Genomic DNA, 18,343 nt, shown 5'->3' on the forward strand with positions numbered 1-18,343 from the left:
CACGTAATGTGTTGTTGGGGGATAGTAAGCAGCCACACACAAACCCTCCCCCCCATCCTAAGACAAACACAGAAAGTATCTGTCTAGCCCACCCCCAAGCAGTTCCCGCCAAAAGACTCCCAACTTTCCAGGCCAGCTGTGGAATGTGCCCACCCCATGTGGCCCCAAATAAATAGGTGTCTGTAACTGCCCTTGGGGGCAGACGCTGTCTTTGCACTACTGAGGCGGGTTACCCGCCCCCTTTCAATTAAACCCGGACTGAACCTTTCCACTGCGGTGTCGTGTCTGGGTACCCTCATTTACACCTCTAATGGGTGACAGGACTTTGAGGGAATTTTTTTGCTTGTTTTTACCGGGCAGAGACAAAGTCTCCTTCGCCCAGGGATCATTTGCATTTACATCCAGAAACACGCAGGTCGGCCCCACGACTCCCGCTGGCGGGGCAGCATCGGCGGCCGCATCCTCTCCGCCTGCCCGCTCTATTTTGGGGCCCCATGATCTCATGCCCTCTGCAGACCACACTCTGCAATTCCAGCTCTGCCCGCGCCGAGAGGCCACTCAGGGCGATTCCTGCAAGTCTTCTGACGGTGGCCCGGGCGCGGGCAGGGGAAGGGTGGGAGGGGGGAGATCAAGACACGCCCACGTACAGGACCCAAAATAACCAACACTCAGAGTGCCCGAAATCAGACAGGAAGCCAAATAATCCGGGGCGTTGAGTCGCTCAGCCGTCACTCGGAGCGCCGGGCGCAGGGCCCCGAGTCAGGGGTCTGACCGCGGGCGGCGGGGCGGGGCGGCGCGGCGCGGAGCCTATTAAAGGCGCTGCGGGGCGGCGGGGCTGAGCGCCCGGGGCCACGATGGAGAGGGACGGCTGCGCGGGGGACGGGAGCCGGGGCGGCGAGGGCGGGCGTGGCCCTCGGGAGGGCCTGGCAGGGAACGGCCGTGACCTGGGCCGCGGCCACGCCGCCGAGACGCCCGCGGATCCGCAGGCGGCCACGTCCCTGCTGGCCCCCATGGACGTGGGGGAAGAGCCGCTGGAGAAGGCGGCGCGCGCCCGCACGGCCAAGGACCCCAACACCTATAAAGTGCTCTCGCTGGTAGGTCGGGGGCCGCCGCGCGCCGGAGAGGGCGGGGAGGGCGGCGCCGAGCTCCCGCTCCCCGGCCCGGCAGCCCTCGGACGCTGCTCCGCCTGCGCGCTCTGCTCTGCGGCCTCGCGGGCACCCGGCGCCGCCGCTTCTTACCTGGATCCCAGCGGGATGGTTCCCTCTTACTTGAATGATAAATGCTTATGAAAACAGTCTCTTGAACATTGTCATCTTTAGAAATATTTTTTTCTCTCTCCTGCCCTAGAGAGTCCAGGCTTCTTAGGAGGGAAGGCTGGCCAAACCAGAAAGTTGTTGGTTAGTCTTAAGAAGTGCATCAGCAGGGTTTTCCCAATTTGGGGTGCCTCTCTGCCTGGATTAATTGACGACTCCAGGTGGAAAGACTGAGCTGAGCTCTTTTAAGTTTTATTTGGAGCTTTAGAGAACACTTTTTCTGTTTGGCTCTGTTTTGGAATTTCCTTGCAGCTGTTCAGAAATTCCATCAATATCCTCATTATGTGACTGAAGAAACGTTTATGATTCTTACAGTACTTTGAGGAACCACATTCCTAGACTTAAGAGATGGTATCATATCCTAAGTACTTAAACATAAGCCCGAGGTTCGGGGTAGGCGCGGTGGCTCACACCTGTAATCCCAGCGCTCTGGGAGCCAGAGGTGGGTGCATCCCTTGAGCTCAGGAGCAAGACCGCATCTCTACAAATAGCCGTGCATTGTGGCGGGCGCCTGTAGTCCCAGCTACTTGGGGGGCTGAGGCAAGAGGATCTCTTGAGCTCAGGAGTTGGAGGTTGCTCTGAGCCGTGACACCATGGCACTCTACCTAGGGTGACAAAGTGAGACTCTGTGTCACAAAATAAATAAGCCTAAGGTTCAAAGAACAAATGTCTCAAACGACATGATGTTTGCATCTCTAAGTAGATCATTTGCATCATATAACATTGTGATCTATAACACAATATTGATGAGAACTTTTTTAGTTTTAGTCTCTAAGTCACTTTTTAAAAAATTTTGGATTTTGTTAATGAAAGGCTTTAGCTTTCACAATATTATCATCTAAATTATTTAGTATTCATACCTTCATTATTTTATTTTTATTTAAAATTTTTAATACCTTAAGTTAAAACCTATAAGAGATTCACACACTATAAAGTATTAAATAGTTGTACGTTGAATCTGTATGTAACTCCAGTGTAAAACCATTTCTACATGCTAGTACGTCTTGAAAGGTTTTCCATTTGCTAAATTCGGTTTGTAACTTTTTTCTGTTCATTGAGTTATAGATCCACAATAGGTATCAACAATTACAACAAGCGTTTTAATCTTTGACACCTGCAGTCTGCTAATCAAATAGCATTCCATCATGCTCTGATGATACACCTCTGGGCATTTGGCATGGAAATATCCTACATTAGAACACCGATAGGTAGGACTGTCATGGATATCCCATTCTCCCATTAGCTGGAGTCCTTTGTTGTAACATGAATTGGAAAAAATTCTTACCTTGCATCTTTTGATGAAATACTATAGGATGTTAATGTATAAGTATAACCAAACTCATTGCTTTGTTGTTGAAACTCTTATTTAATGACAGCTGAAAGTGAAACCTCTTACTTATTCTTCTTTCTCTTCCCTAGTTCAATACCTTTCTTTCCCTAGACCTTCCCCAAATGATGGGCTTCCACAGGGAAAGTCCCCAAAAGGAGCTTGGCAATTATCATCAAAGAGCTTGGGGACTTGTCTTCTAGACAGAAGCTGCAATTATGGAATTGTTTTTGTTTTTCAAATTAAACATCAATACACTTTTCATAAAGCTGAAGAAGTGGACTAATTGTATCCTGGGGTTGGGATTAGGAGACGCCACCATTGTGATCCTCAGCTACATAATTCTCATCTAGTGGGATGAACACAAGAGTTGCCTTGTAGGGTAATGATTAACCAGGGGCAACATGATTGTTGCATTTTTCTGCAGTTTTCTCAGATAAAGTAAAGTGATGTAGGTGTGTGAAAGTGGATGAAGAAGGAAACATCCTGTCCTACCCTGGCTTTTCCCTGGTGTAGTGTTTGATCCTGGGGGTGGACCAGAAAGCTCTGCTGTAGAGGCTTCTGGCCCTGAGCTCCGGGTCTGCTTATGTCCAGGCACTGAGCTAGACTGAGGAAAACAGCAGAAGAGAAAATTATTCCCTATATGCTTTGGTAGGCATGTTAAATACTTGATGCCCTTCCTTGCTTCCAATTGATGTTTTGAACCGAAGTGTAGGGTAGACTTCCATGGAGGTTGGACTTAGAGATGTATTTGAAATATCCTTCTTGTTCTCTGGCATAGTTTTAAAGCAACAGGTAATTTTCAATCACATTGCAATATATTTCCCCGGTTAGCTCTTCTTATCTTTTTTTTTTTGGTAGAGACCGAGTTTCACTTTATTGCCCTCGGTAGAGTGCCCTGGTGTCACACAGCTCACAGCAACCTCCAACTCCTGGGCTTAGGCGATTCTCCTGCCTCAGCCTCCCAAGTAGCTGGGACTACAGGCGCCCGCCACAACGCCTGGCTAGCGGTTAGCTCTTCTAAGGCAGTATTTTTGTGCATTTATGACCTCCTGTACCTATGAATGTATCTATCTCTCTCTGTATAAAGGGTTTAGTATATGGGTGGTAGTTATTGAAAACTACTTTCATGTTTCAATGAAAGCATCCTTTATAAGAGGCAGAAATTGGCCTTGCTTACCTGAGATTTGGGTGCAAAAGGCATTAATTTAGTTAGCTTCCCTTGCAACCTCATTGTCTTATCTCTGGAATACAGCATGAAGAATAAGGTAACTCTGTGCTCTTAATCAGACTTGGAATTGACATTGCTTGGAATTGACGTAGCTCTGTGTGTACCCACAATTTAGGTTTTCTTTTCTTTTTTTTTTTTTTATTAAATCATAGCTGTGTACATTGATATGATCATGGGGGGTTTTATTTTAAACTCACCAAATCGTCTTAGAGGCCAGTTAGTCTCTTGTGTCCATTGGTTCACATGTTATATTAAAATGCACAAAGGATTTCTAGGAATTTGGCAAGATTGTTGTGTTTACTAGGGTTAAAATAGTACCCAGCACTTAATGTCAGCTTTTGGTTGGTTGAATAAATGCACTGCACTTGTAGTTAGCCTGAATCATACTTCATACTTTGACTGGGAAAAGGAAAAGATAGGAAGACCGAGTACACAACCATAGCCCTGTAGGGTCTGTGAAGGTCAGGAATCCAAATGGAGAAGACATTGGTGTATAGATTCAGAGGTACATAAAAATGGGGATGTCACTTTACTTCAGCACAGAAGGATGGAAGAGGTAGTGAAAAGTTGTGAAATAAGGCCAATGTGTCTAAGAGAACAAAGAAGGCCTCTGTGATAACTTGGATTCAGAATCAGAAGTCTAGCCACTGGGCATTTCCTCAGGTACAAACCCAAAGTGTGCCCATCTGGTATGTGTAAGTAAGGCCATCCTCTAGGTGCGAATGAGAGTCTCCCTCACATGTACTAAGACCTCTTTTGGTAACTTTTCTGTCATGCCCTCAATTCTTTATGACACTTATAGGCAACTCTCTTCTTCAGCATTGCTTGCCATGGCTTTCTTTTTTCTTTCTTTCTTTTTTTTTTTTTTTAGACAGCATCTCACTTTGTCACCCTGGTAGAGTGCTGTGGCGTCACAGCTTGCAACAACCTCAAAATCTTGGGCTTAAGCGATTCTCTTGCCTCAGCCTCCTACCACAATGCTTGGCTATTTTTGGTTGCAGTCGTTGTTGTTTAGCGAGTCTGGGTCGGATTTGAACCCACCAGCCTTGGTGTATGTGGCTGGTGCCACAACCACTGTGCTATGGGCGCTGAGCCTCTGTGGCTTCTTTCCTGCTGCCGTTAGTTATGTTCTGGTATGTTTCACACTGTTTATAGCCTCTACCTGTGTCCTGCCAAGCGCTCTCTCTCAGGGTTCCACAGCCATCCTGTCAGCACTTTTCCCGTTTCCTTTCTATTCACTTGTTCCGTGAACTCTGCCGCTCAGTTTTGCCATCTCTTGCCCCCATCAGATCCTAATCATGACTCTGGGGAGAATCTCTAGTGGCCATGTTGAGAGACGCCGATGTGTTGTGTATAATCAAGAACTGTGGCCATTAACCTTTTTAGAATATTTACAGAAATTTTTGTCAGTCATCTTCTCATCTTTTTCCAACCTACTTTCTCCCCTCAGGTGTTAATATATAAGACAAATGACTATATTTTCTTATTCAAAATTTTTTCAAGTTTGATGCATGCCATTACAAAATATTTGTGTAATTTTTAAGTGGCAGCGGATAAATTGTGTCTATATTATGAGTTTTTTGGGTAAACCAGAAGGCTCAATCGTTATTCATAACTTTTTTTTTTTTTTTTTTGCTAGAGGAAGAGGCATTTTAAGTTCCAAACAACCTAGGCACAAATAAGCTTTTGGAATACTACTTGTAATGAGAGATCTGTGTTTGGTTAAAGTAAACATGCCTCCATCAACTATGAAACATCCTCCAAACAAAAAATAAACAAGAAACCTTTTAGCAAATGAGCTCAAGCAGAACATACGTTACTCTTTTAAGCATAAGTGCTTGTGCAACAAGCACTGATCTTCGGACTGCTGACCCAACATGAAAGTCCTTTAGCATTGAATAAAAACTGTTATGTGTTTACCAAGGAAAGACAATGTAGTTACCCATTTAAGAAGGGTTTTCAAAAAAAGTGACCAGAATGTTCAGTTAACTATTAACTAGAAGATACTATTTCCTGAGTCTTATAGTTTTCTGAGGTTAAATTATGACGGTTAAGATAAATTCTGTAGTATTTTCCTTTATTTTCTTGTCCTTTTAGTTTTTAGAAGAAGCATTGGTAGAAATGTAGGTGGTAAAAGTTTGGACGATTATAATCATTTATAATATGGTACTCCCAGTTCATTTGCCCATCATTTCCCTGTATATTTTTAATTGCCCTTCAATATGTCGAGAACTCTGAAATAGGACAGTACGGTGACCTTCACTTCTACTTCACAGATATTAGTGTGGATAGAGAACACCCGGGGAATCTGAAGGCAGCGTCCTGAGCGCCAGTGTCAGAGATTACGAGTTAGAAGATTTGGAGTAGAGCCGAGAAATCTGCATTTTTTTTGTTTAACCAGCACCTCAAGTTATTGAGATGAAATTGGTTTATTTACTTCATTTGGGGTTCAGTTTACAGGCAAAAGCTATTAGTAAGTAACAGACTATGAAAACAAGAAGGATTTTTAACTACAGATTTTTATTGTGGAGTAATGGCTGATGCTATTCCTTTCATTTGCCTTCTCTGTGATGACTAGATGTCACATCCTATTTGTCAAGCTCTGTCTGCCTTTGGGTTTCCATCTCTCCTTTGTCCACTTCCATATAAACAATATGTAAATAAAACCTCAGAGACTTCTAGTGTGGTGATGCCAAAGGGGTGTCCAACTTTTTTCTTCTCTGCTGCGCATAAGGAAGACAATGAGTTGTGTTGGGTCACATATTAAATACACGTGATGAAAAACACTGATAAAAGCTGATGAGCAAAGCTAAGGTTGGTGCATAGTTTGCATGATAATCCGACACCACAGATAAGCAAAAAAGTCCTCACATAATCTGCAGCCCCAGCTTGGGCACCCCTACCGGATACGTTTAGTACTAAATTTCACTGGGTAGAAACCAGTATTAGTGCAGTTTTAATATTAGCATTTAGCCAATAATCTTGTATTTTGTGAGCTTCCAATGTATGCAAACTTTTGGGAAATGGGTTTCATCTTTTGAGTTTTCTTCTTCACATATTTTTAGAATAGGAACACAGAGAGTCCTGATAGAAAGTCACTTTGGAGGGAGTGAATTTTCACAAGTGCGTCTCATTTATGCATACATCATTTTTTCATCATATTTTAGGACTACACAAATTTATTTGCAAACATCCATTCAATTACAGGTGTGATTTGGGACCCATAAGTCCACTCTATTTTGGTTTTTAGGAGAATATTCTTGAGAAAGTAGCTTGTTATTCTAAAGCTGGTTTCTTTCCCTTGGAAAGCTTTTTGGCATCAGCAACCACCTGGGGCCTGTGGTCTCTTATGGAGAAAGAGAACTGAAAAGAAGCTCAGTAGCTTTTTATGATGTTATTGTTGACACAAAATAAATAAAGCTGTCAATATGAGGTTTTTTCCAAATAGAGGCTCAGATTACTCCAGAGTATCCCCTTATGTGATTTTGGGTAAGTATGTTTATGAGCCAAAGACAACACAAGTCGAACAAACTTTCAGCTAAAATATTTAAGGTTGCAGTTCTCAAAGTGTGGTCTGTGGATCCCTAGGGGTTCCCTAAGAATATTTCAGGGGACCTCAAAGTAAAATTTCTTTTAACAGCAATAGTAGACATCATTTGCACTTTCATTGAATTGACTTCATGTTGATGGTATTAGAGTAGGGCAGGTAAAACTCCTGGCGCCTTTGAAGAAAGAAAAGCAATGGCACCAATTATGCCAGTAGCCATACACTTATCATTAAAAAAAAGCCATTTTCTCTTTAATGAATGTCTTAGATAAATCATTAAAAATGTCCTTGATGAAGCAGATTTTATTAAATCTCAAACCTAGATTGCCGATCTTTTTAGTATTCTGGGTGACCCAGTTGGAAGGAATCGTATAGCATATCTGCTGTAGACTGAAGAGCTGTCTTCTAGAGGAAAAGCGGTTGTGTGATTAAGTAGGAAGCCGACTACCTGATTTTTAAAAAATTTATGAACACTATTTTTATTTGAAGGAACTGAACAAATTGTTGGTATTCAGGCTTGGGTATTTTGACACACATTTTTCTCAGAAATGAATGATATTAGCTCGTCGCCTCAAGGAAAATCAATGAGGATGGCTAGTGATGATGATAAAATCTGAGCTTCCAAGCAAAAAATAGAATTTTGAAAAACTTGCATGTGCTGTTGAGAGCTTCAGAGCTTCTCAGTCCTTAAAAACTTTTCTGATGAAAGTGATGATGATAGTAAGGCATATATATATTTATATTCTTTAATGACATGTGCCAACATTTGGAAGAATGATAGAATGCAGTAAACCAATATTTTCCAAAGGACCAGTGGATGATATTACAAAATTATGCATTGGTTTAAGTTCTATTCAAAGTGCTAGCTAGACTAATGGATTTTGATGTAACAGTATGAAATTCTCATTTATATTTCAAATTTCAGGTTGCAATTTGCTTTTAAGAAATTACCACTTATAGAATTTTGGTGTAGTTTTAAAAAGGAATGTCTACAATTACTTGAAAAGGCTTCTTAAGTCCTCTGTAATTTTTAGGAGTATAATAGGTATAATAGACTACCCTTATCAGGAGCCACCAAAGTCAAAGGAAGGAAAGGGGTCAAAAGCAACCAATCCAACCCAATGCAACCAGTTCAACTCAAAGCAACCATAACTGAGGTCACAGAGAAACATTCAGTTTTTCTGTTTTGTTTTACTTTTCTTCACAAGACCGAAAGCTTTGTGAATATTTGCTTTTAGGAAGGGTATACGTTCAATAATATTTTCATAGCTAGGGGGCAGGAAAGAGGAGATTAAACTGGTTACAATGATTGTATCTTTAAATTCTTTTATAGATTTAAAAATGCTTCTACATTTACCATCTTGTTTGGTCCAAACCACCGCTGTATCACTATTCCTATGTTAGAGATGAAAAAAGAAATCATGGCTCAGAGAAATTTGGGGGATTTTCTAAGCTCAAAAAATTAATAATTCTGTTAATCTCATCTTGATAAATAGTTTTGGAGTCAGACATAATTGGGTTTAAATCCTGGTACTGTTATTATCTATTTGAATATAGACAATAAGTTTTCTTACCCTGAATAAGGAAGGCTTTTCTTTTTATAATTGAAAAATTTCAGTGTGACTGAATTTTTTATTTTTCTTTTCTCAGAAAGCACTTTACATCCTTGCTACCCAAACTGTGGTCTGCAGACTATAGCGTATCAGCATCATACCCTTAGAACTTGTATGAAATAGAGCATTTGGGGGCCCACCCAACACCTACCCAGGGAGGGCTGCATTTTCACAAATCCTGGGAGATTTGTCTGCTCACTAACATTTGAGCAAACAGCATTCCAGGGGGCTATGAGGTGGTATAGAAGGCATGAACTGGAATTTCTGTAGCTGAGAATTATTATTAACACTTGCTGTGCCTTTGTCTTCATACAAGGTGCTATGATTGATTAAAAAAAGTAAAACAATGGCTCGGCGCCTGTAGCTCAGCGGTTAGGGCGCCAGCCACACCCACTGGAGTGGGTTTGAATCCAGCCTGGGCCTACCAAACAACAATGACAACTACAACCAAAAAATAGCCAGGTGTTGTGGTGGGCACCTGTGGTCCCAGCTACTTGGGAGGCTGAGGCAGGAGAATCGCTTAAGCCCAAGAGTTTGAGGTTGCTGTGAGCTGTGACGCCACGGTACCCTACCACCGGTGACAAAGTGAGACTCTGTCTCAAAAAGAAAAGTAAAACAAAACAGAAAAACTGAATGTTTCTCTGTGACCTCAGATATGGTTGCCTTGAGTTGAACTGGTTGCATTGGGTTGGATTGGTTGCTTTTGACCCTTTTCCTTCCTTAGACCTTGATGGCTCCTGATAAGGGTAGCCCCCATGCTTCTGTGTCTACAGAACACTGCAGAGTCTCGTACTTCCCTAACTGTGTTTAGGTTTTGCCTTTCAGGAACCTACCAGTGCGCTTATTTGCTGCCTGTGTTTTAATTGCCTTTTTCTTACTCTGCTTTGGTTTGTCCTTTAATTACTCTTTGTTGTACCCAGCTGTGCCAGTCATTTGCCTTTGCTGTTAGCTGATATACGCAGATGTTTTTCCAATTCAGCCATCCACCTGTCAGAACATCCTGTATGTTTCAGTCTTCAACGCACCTTTCATCTCTTCTTCAAAGTTTCTGCTGCAATACTATCTTAACAATAAACAACATACTTGATACAAAGCCAAAACACAGGAATCTCGTACCAGGGCTTTTTCATGTGGTCTTGAATCAGGTTAAATGTCCATGGCCCAGAGTTAATTCCATAATATTTCATCATCCAAACACACTAGCTTCCTATCAAGTGCCACCTAGAATCATCAAGATTAATATCTCTGAGAGACTAGAAAACAAGGGACTGAAATATTCACGCAAGAAGGGTGTGAGTTAGGAGTACTGTGAATAGACTATGTTGGTCTTATTTGCTTTTGGATTAACTAGGGAAATAAGCATGAAACAACTGTACCATCTGCAAGTATTTGTACATGATTTATTCAAATACCTTATCAGCTCAAAAGAAGTAAATGTGAAGAATGTTGACATGTAAAAGAAATTATACATTTGTCATCTCTTGGAAACTTACAAAGAAAAAGAAAATTGATTTTTATGGAATGATTCAAGCAAAGGTCTTGAGAGACGGGGATCATGTGAAGAGTCTAAAATTGAGTCACAAGAATTATTTGCTGGGTGGCTTGTGAATAATTACTTTGCTTCTCTGACTTTCAGTTTCCTTAACCATAATACGAGAGGTTTGCATTAGATGGGTTTCTTCTAGTTCGAAAATATTTGTAATTTCTCTCTACGGGGGAGGATTCAGGATGCCACTGACTTTAGGAACATTGGATATCTGTGGTTACAGAAGGAAGGGACCATCATAGCCAGGCCCGATGTGACTTTAGCTGATAAGACCACGAATCAAAGACAACGGATGTCAAAAGGGGAGAGACACTACATCAAGGTAAAAGATGTAGCTGGGAAGAAAACAGAGACCAGGAGTGAGAGTCTGCACTCTGGTAATCTGAGTGAAGCTGGTCTGCTGTGGAGGAAAGCCTCCTTTGACATCATGGAGCACTAACCTACTCACGAGGGAGCTTGGAGGGAGATAAGTGAGTGGTAAGGGACAGTTAACTCTGACAGAGGTGGTAAGGGTGACTGATGGGGGCAGTAAATTACAGGACAAAATTTGGTCCATGTCCAGTTGGACAGGGCCTAAGACCTCTGACCAAGCAGATAGTTAAAAGAATAAAATACATGTATCAGAGACCCAAAAGCTTCATGTTCAGACTCTACTTGCGATTTTGAGAGAGTTGAGGCTTGAGCCTTTGTAAGTAAAATTATCAGTGAGCTCAGGAATAGAAGGAAAAAATGGGGGAAAAGGAATAGATACCTTTTAGTGAAACATCTTAAAAAGGTTATAAAAATGTTCACTATGTATTTCCAATATCCATTCAAGACTTTCCTTGGTAGTAACTATAAAAAGAGGAAAGAAAAAAGAGAATGAAGCAGAAGACGATATATATGCATATTTCATGCAAGACAAGGGTCTCTGAAAAGTGTATGAAATTAAAGAAATTCACCTGGCTAACTCAGGGTATATTGCAACGTTTTACAGTGGTTCAGGATTTCCACTTGCAGTTGTGACAGAGTAACAACTCTTTTTTCAGACTTTGGATAATAGGCAGTGCAGGACAAAAATCCTGAGACAAAGAAAACAAACAGGTGAGCATGAAGGATCTTCCTGGGCTAACGAGACACACTGGAGTTTGGGGAGGCTGTAATATTTTTTCACTTATTGTGAAAACACTGAAAATTCAACAAATACAAAAAATGGTTAAGAAAATAAAAGTTGTTTTCATCTTGTTATTTGCTATTTAATATTTTGCGTTTTTTCTTCCAAGACTTTTCTATGTACGTAGCAAAAAAGGAATCATATTACATATACTGTTCTGTTGCCTTTTTTTATTTATGAGATTTTTACCATTGGTAGACAGTTTTGAATGTGCTTTTCGTGAGTAGGATTTTGAAATTTTTATTTTAGTAACCTTAGTTCAGTGGGAAGTTTTTGAAACTGTCTCTCTTCATATTTTAGACGTGATCAGTTCCCAAGAATTTTTTTATTTTTTGTATGTTTTGTTTCATTCATTTCTCAGTTTCATCTCCATTGCCCATGTCTCTCTCTTATGGTTAGATTATTAGTTTTCCTAAAGCAATGACTTCCCCACCTTAAATTTCCACTTAGAAATTTCCAGGGACTGCTGTGATGTACTTGGGAAAATGCATACTCCTAAACCCAGCCTCCTTTTTAGGATTATTTCTCATCACTCAGGCAACAAGCTGAATCGTTGGAGTATTTATGAACAGTTTTATCCATTTGTAGCAGTCGTGAAGGTTTGTGACATATCTATAGTCATTTGAGTTAATATTTGTCAACCACTCAGAATAGACCCTTGCTAATAGTAAGTGCAATGTAAATGTTTGTTATATGTCTTTATCGAATTTTCTATTTGTCAAACCTCACACTAAGCACTTCATCTCTCATGGGCACAATTCTTGGACTGAGGAAGTAGCCAACTGCTTGGCTGGGGAGTGAGTCTCGTCTGGCACCCACACTTCAGTGGGTCGCAGTGTTCTTCCGTATGTTGTGTGGGACGTCCATACACATTTGTTATATGCGTAACTTGGAGTTAGGAGTTTGAAGGGCTCAAGTCTTTTTCAGTCAGTTTCTGCTTATGGTACTTCGCCAGTTTGCAGAGTCAAAAAGGGACTCATATCTCTCTGTCAAATGTTCCAGTGCTGCTGAAGCACACATGACAGTTAGCTCAGACTTGGACTGTTGCCAAAACATACTTTGTACAGATTCTATTGGTTTTCTACCCCAGGAGGGATTTTTTTTCTGCCAGCTACTCCCTTCTCCCAGCTACTCCCCAAGATCCAACTCTGTGCATTGTCTTGCATGAAACATTCCTTAGACACTCTTTGGCCCAATTTTTCCTGTCCCAGAGCCACTCCATTGCCACTTAATCTTATAGAGGCCATACAGTGTAGTGATTAAGGGCCAGAATGCTGGAGTGTAATCCTGTCTCTGCCAGTAATGGCTGTGCATCCTTGAACAAATCTCTTCACTTTTCTGTGTCTTAGTTTCTATATTATGCCTATAAATAGAGATAATGATAGTTACCTTGTAGGTTTGTTTTTAGGGTTAGACGAATGAATTATAAACTAATTATAATTATATATATATAATTATAAAAGCGAGAGTGCTTGGTAGATAGTAGATGATAGATTAGGGTTTACTATGGTTATTGTTATGGCTTGTAAGTTACTTTAGCAAATACAGTAGGGCCACCCAAGAGACTGCAACAAACTGGTCAACACAGGGAGGTGTCAACATAAGGAGCTAGGCCTAGTGTACTGATATGTACATCTGGTGCATGTCTGGTCTGTGAAAATTAGGTCAGTGTACGGAGGAGGAGGTGGTCAGTGTACGGAGATGGTCAGTTATGGAGGTTCTACTGTATTTGTGTTCAGACTGTGCACACAGTCTTGGGCAGGAGTCTGGGGACCAAATGTTAAAAAGGAAGATGTACTCTTTGTTCTCATGGTCCATCCCCAGGGGATCAGATTTTTATCAAAGAATCACAAAAGAATATCTCCAGTGGAATCTAGAAGCTAGGCACATGGCTGAGAGGGAGAGTAGTGAGAAGTGTCCTAATCATGGAGGTCTGAGAAGGTGTAAGGTGTAAGACCTGGGAGACAGCCAAGATGGCTGGTGTGCAGAGCTGAGTGGTATGTAATGAGGGACAAGAGGACAGCTCTGTCAGGGTCAGCTCTGTGTGGGGCCTGGCAGATCTCCTTAGGGATTTTTTTTTTCTTTTTTGAGATAAGAGTCTCACTGTGTCACCCTGGGTAGAGTGCTGTGGCATCACAGCTCACAGCAACCTCAAACTCTTGGGCTTAAGCAATTCTCTTGCCTCAGCCTCTCAAGTAGCTGGGACTACAGGTGCCCACCATAAAGCCCGGCTATTTTTTTGTTGCAGTTGTCATTGTTGTTTCGCTGGCCCAGGCCGGGTTTGAACCCACCAGCCTTGGTGTGTGTGGCTGGTGCCATAACCACTGAGCTACAGGGGCCAAGCCTCGGGTTTTGTTTTAAGAACAATTGGAAATCATTGAAGTCTTTTTCTGCTTGTTTTGTTTTGTTATTTCTTGTCTTAGTGGCAAGATCTGATTTACATCATTTTAGCTTTAGTGGCAGAAACAAATTAAAGGGAGCCCAGAGGGGAGGTGTAGAAGGACAACATCTTATCGTTTTATTTTTACCATTTGTAATTCTTTTTTCCCTTCTATTACATTTTAAATTCTTAACACATGTTTAGTCCAAAATGATAACAACTAGTTACCTGTTGCTATTTAAAATTTTAAATTAGTTACAGTTATAGAAAGTTTAATATTCAGTTTCTTAATCGTACTAGCCACAGTTTCAGCGCTTGGCAATGGCATGTGGCTCCTTGCCCCCATACGGATGGCACAGATATATGGAACATTTTATCATCTTGAAAACTTTTATTGAATAGCACATAAAGATTGTGATACCAGAGGTTTTTTTTATCCTTTTTTAAACATTTTTTTATTTTTTTGGTTTTTGGCGGGGGCTAGGTTTGAACCCACCACCTCCGGCATATGGGACCTGTGCCCTACTCCTTGAGCCAAAGGCGCCGCCCATACCAGAGTTTTTTTAAACAAACACTTTTATAGTTCTTTAGCTCATAATAATGTAAATGTTCATAGTACTCATTTAAAAACATTTACCAAAAGAACAAAACAAATCAAAATGGTTACATTGAATGTTCATTTAAGTATTTAAGATTCCGTATCCAAATAATTATTGAATCTAATTGACTTAACCCTAAATATGCACATGAACAAATTACACATTTCTAAAATTATGTTCCCTCTCAAATTATAAACCCATGCATCCATTACCAATTTATTTATTTTAATTCTATTTATTTATTTATTTATTTTTTGCAACAGGGTGTTACTCTGTCGCCCTGGGTAGAATGCTGTGGCATCATCATAGCTCACAGCAACCTCAAACTCTTGGGCTCAAGTGATCTCTTGCCTCAGTCTTACGAGTAGCTGGGACTATAGGTGCCCACCACCACGCCTGGCTAGTTTTTCTATGTTTTTTTTTTTTTAATTTTAGATTAATGTGAGAGTACAAACAATTAGGTTTTGATGTCTGCATTTGTTAGGTAGAGTCCCTGTTGTAGTTGTGCCCTGTACTCAGGGGGTGAGGTGTGCCATATACCGGTACTTTGTCTGTTTTTTTAGTAGAGGCAGGCTCTTGCTCCTGCTCAGGCTGGTCTCAAAACTCCTGAGCTCAAGTGATCACCTGCCTTTGGCCTCCCCAAGTGCTAGGATTATAGGCATGAGCCCAGCCCCATTACCAGTTTATAAATTCTGTCTTTAGGTTGCAAGTGTAATTGTGATATATATATATATTTTTTAGACAGTGTTTTATTTTGTCTCCCTCAGTAGAGTACTGTAACATCATAGCTCACAGCAACCTTCAACTCTTAGACTCAAGTGATTCTTTTTCCTTAGCCTCCCACGTAGTGGGGATTACAGGTGCCTCCCACAATGCCTGGCTATTTTTAGAGACAAGTCTCCTTCTGGTTCAGGTTGGTCTCAAACCTGTGAACTCAGGCAATCCACCTGCCTCAGCCTCCCGAATGCTAGGATTACAGGCGTGAGCCACCCCACCTGGCCCAAGTGTAATTGTGATTGAGTAACCACTGCACCTTTATAGAAATTCAGTAGTATTATCTATTTCCTGCCCTCAAGAAGAATTACTAGAAATATTCGGTATAGTTATCTTTTTGTTTCCACAAAGCCCATTTTTCAAGAATGAGCACAAGGTTCTCTAGGGACTATTTGTTCCATAAATTATTTCAGAAAAAAAAATTACATCTTAACTGTGCATGATGTTCTTTCCATCTTTTGTTTTCTTGATCTGTTTCCTGCATAGGTAAGATACTTGTCTAGGCAAGATAAAACTGTGTCTTTTGGATAAGATTCCTAAGGCTTTACCATTTAGTTTATCTGTTTTGTCCTTTACCTGAGGGTAGACGGGCTTTTCTCTACTGTTAATCAACTTCTTTCCTCTCTTCTCTGTCTTTTAAGCTGAACTAAACATTGAATTTTTTTCTAATATTATTTAATGCTACTTTTACTTAATGAGTCTCTCTTGATAGTAGCTTCAAAGGGGAAACTTTTAAGGATTTGGGGTAATTTTTTTCTTTTTTTGAAATCTAACTGATACAAGGTTTAATTAAAATATTATTTGCATCAAGGACCTTTGAGAAAGCTCCTTGTTATAAAACAGGTGAACTCTCAAAATGGACATCTCTTTGCCTATGTTAAATTTGGATTATGACTTGGAATGTGAATCCACCTATCTTTTATTATTTAATATGTTAGAGTCTAATCAGAACAATAAAGGCCATACCTAGTAAATTAATCAAGAGAATTTAATACAGGAAACAAATTCCAAAAATATTAGAAGAGTTAACAGAGGATGATGGATCCCTGAGGCAACCCCGAGAAGAGGCTGAAGGGAGCTGCTGCACTTGGCGGGTAGGAACAGCAAAGGGAAGAGGTGATGGTGTCAGAGCTTGGAAGCTTGAGCTTCCCTGTAGGAGCTGGGACCCAGGAGAGATGCAGCCACTGTGGGGGGCAGGGTCCCCACACGGAGAAGAAGGGAGCTGTATTCTTATTTCTCCCTTTCTCCCACCCTCGAATTTCTCTCATTGTTTCCTATTGGCTTATTCTGGCCTGATGCCTGGTGGCGGGGAGCCTGGGAAATGTAGCAGGCAAAGTTTCAGCGAGCTAGGAAATCAGGAGAAAGGCAGTGTCACAGTTTGGGTTTCTTGGGAAACAGACTCTGAGATGGAGACGGGTGTGCCTAGGGTTGCATTTAAGTATGCCCTTGAGAGTAGCACCTGCGGAAGGGAAGGCAAGGAAGTAGGACAACGCAGAGGGTGAAGCCAGCTGTGGCGCTCACTGGATGCTCAATGCCGGCCTCGCCCACTCTATGGGCCTTTCTGCTCAGGGAAGGAGTGTGGTCTTGTGCAAGGGTGCGCTCTTCCGCTGCGGCAATCATGGGACCACTCCCAGCATCTGGGACCAACTCCTTCATTCCTGAAGGGGAGTCCAAGCAGCTGACCAAAGTTTCCATCAAAGAAAGGAACAGATACGAAAGCAGTGTTGATTTAAAAAATATAAACATGGCTCAAATGTATGAAGTCAAAGTTCACTTTGCCTTTTTCACTTAACAATACCATGTATTGTTTAAAATTTCATATCCCCACCTACTGGTCTACCTAAATTAAAATATATTGAAAAAGATACATTAATAATATAGGAAAATGTTTGCAGAACAGTATTGCATGTGCAAAGATGAATCAATTGTATATAGAATTATGTATATATAAGAGTGTGAGTGTGTAGATGTGTTTAAAATGATGGAAATAGATCAAAATTTTAAATAATGGAAAATTTTGTGGTAGAATAATATGAGCTTATGCCTCTTTCTTTTTTTTTTTTCATTTTCAGTAAATGCTCTATTTTAGAATAGTTTCATATTTACAGGAAAGTTGTGACGCTAGTACAGAGAACTCCCATATACCCTACATCCTGTTTCTCTGTGATTGATATTTTACATTAACACGGCACATTTGTTACATCTAATGAATCAACAGTGATACAATATTATTAACTAAAGTCCATACTTTCTGCAGAATTACTTCGTTTTCCCCTGGTGTCCTTTTTGGTTTGTTATTCCAGTATCCCATCCAGAAATACCACATCACATTTAGTTGTCACGTCACTTCAGGCTCCTCTTGGCTGAGTTTGTCAGATTTTCCTTGTTTTTTGATGATCTTGACAGTTTTGAGGAGTATGAGTCATGCATTTTGTGGAATGGCCTTGAATTGAAATTCTTCTGATGTTTTCTTATGATTAGAGTTGGGCGATGATGTACTTCTGGGAGGCAGACCGCAGAGGTAAAGCTCCATTCTCAACACATTGTATCAAGAGTGCATGCTATTAATATGATTTGTTATTGATGTTAGCCTTGATTACCTGGCTGAGCTAGACTTTTTCAAGTTTCTCCACTGAAATTTTTTTTATCTCTTACCATCCTGTATTTTTGGAGGATAGTCCCTTTGGCTAGCCCACACTTATAAGGTAGAGAGTTATGTTCCGCCTCCTCGGTCTTGGAGTTTCTGTCTAATTTATTTGGAATTCTCCTGTATTGCAGATTTGTCTGTTTTCCACCACATGTTTCTTCAGTGTTTTTGTGTATCAGTGTGAACTCATTAATCTTTGTCTTAGACTTTAGA

General features: G+C 40.9%; 1 protein-coding gene across 3 annotated transcripts in view; it reads left to right on the forward strand.

The window, feature by feature from the left end:
* The first annotated feature begins 843 nt into the window (after positions 1-843).
* ENPP1 (ectonucleotide pyrophosphatase/phosphodiesterase 1) overlaps positions 844-18,343 on the forward strand; it is a 78,658-nt gene continuing 61,158 nt past the window's right edge. For all 3 annotated transcript variants that reach the window (XM_053592637.1, XM_053592638.1, XM_053592639.1), the window contains exon 1: positions 844-1,094. In XM_053592637.1, the coding sequence (XP_053448612.1) occupies positions 855-1,094 (240 nt within the window). In that variant the 5' untranslated portion in view covers positions 844-854. The remainder of the gene's footprint in view (positions 1,095-18,343) is intronic.

This window comes from Nycticebus coucang, chromosome 5 (assembly GCF_027406575.1).
Source record: "Nycticebus coucang isolate mNycCou1 chromosome 5, mNycCou1.pri, whole genome shotgun sequence".
NCBI lineage: Eukaryota > Metazoa > Chordata > Mammalia > Primates > Lorisidae > Nycticebus > Nycticebus coucang.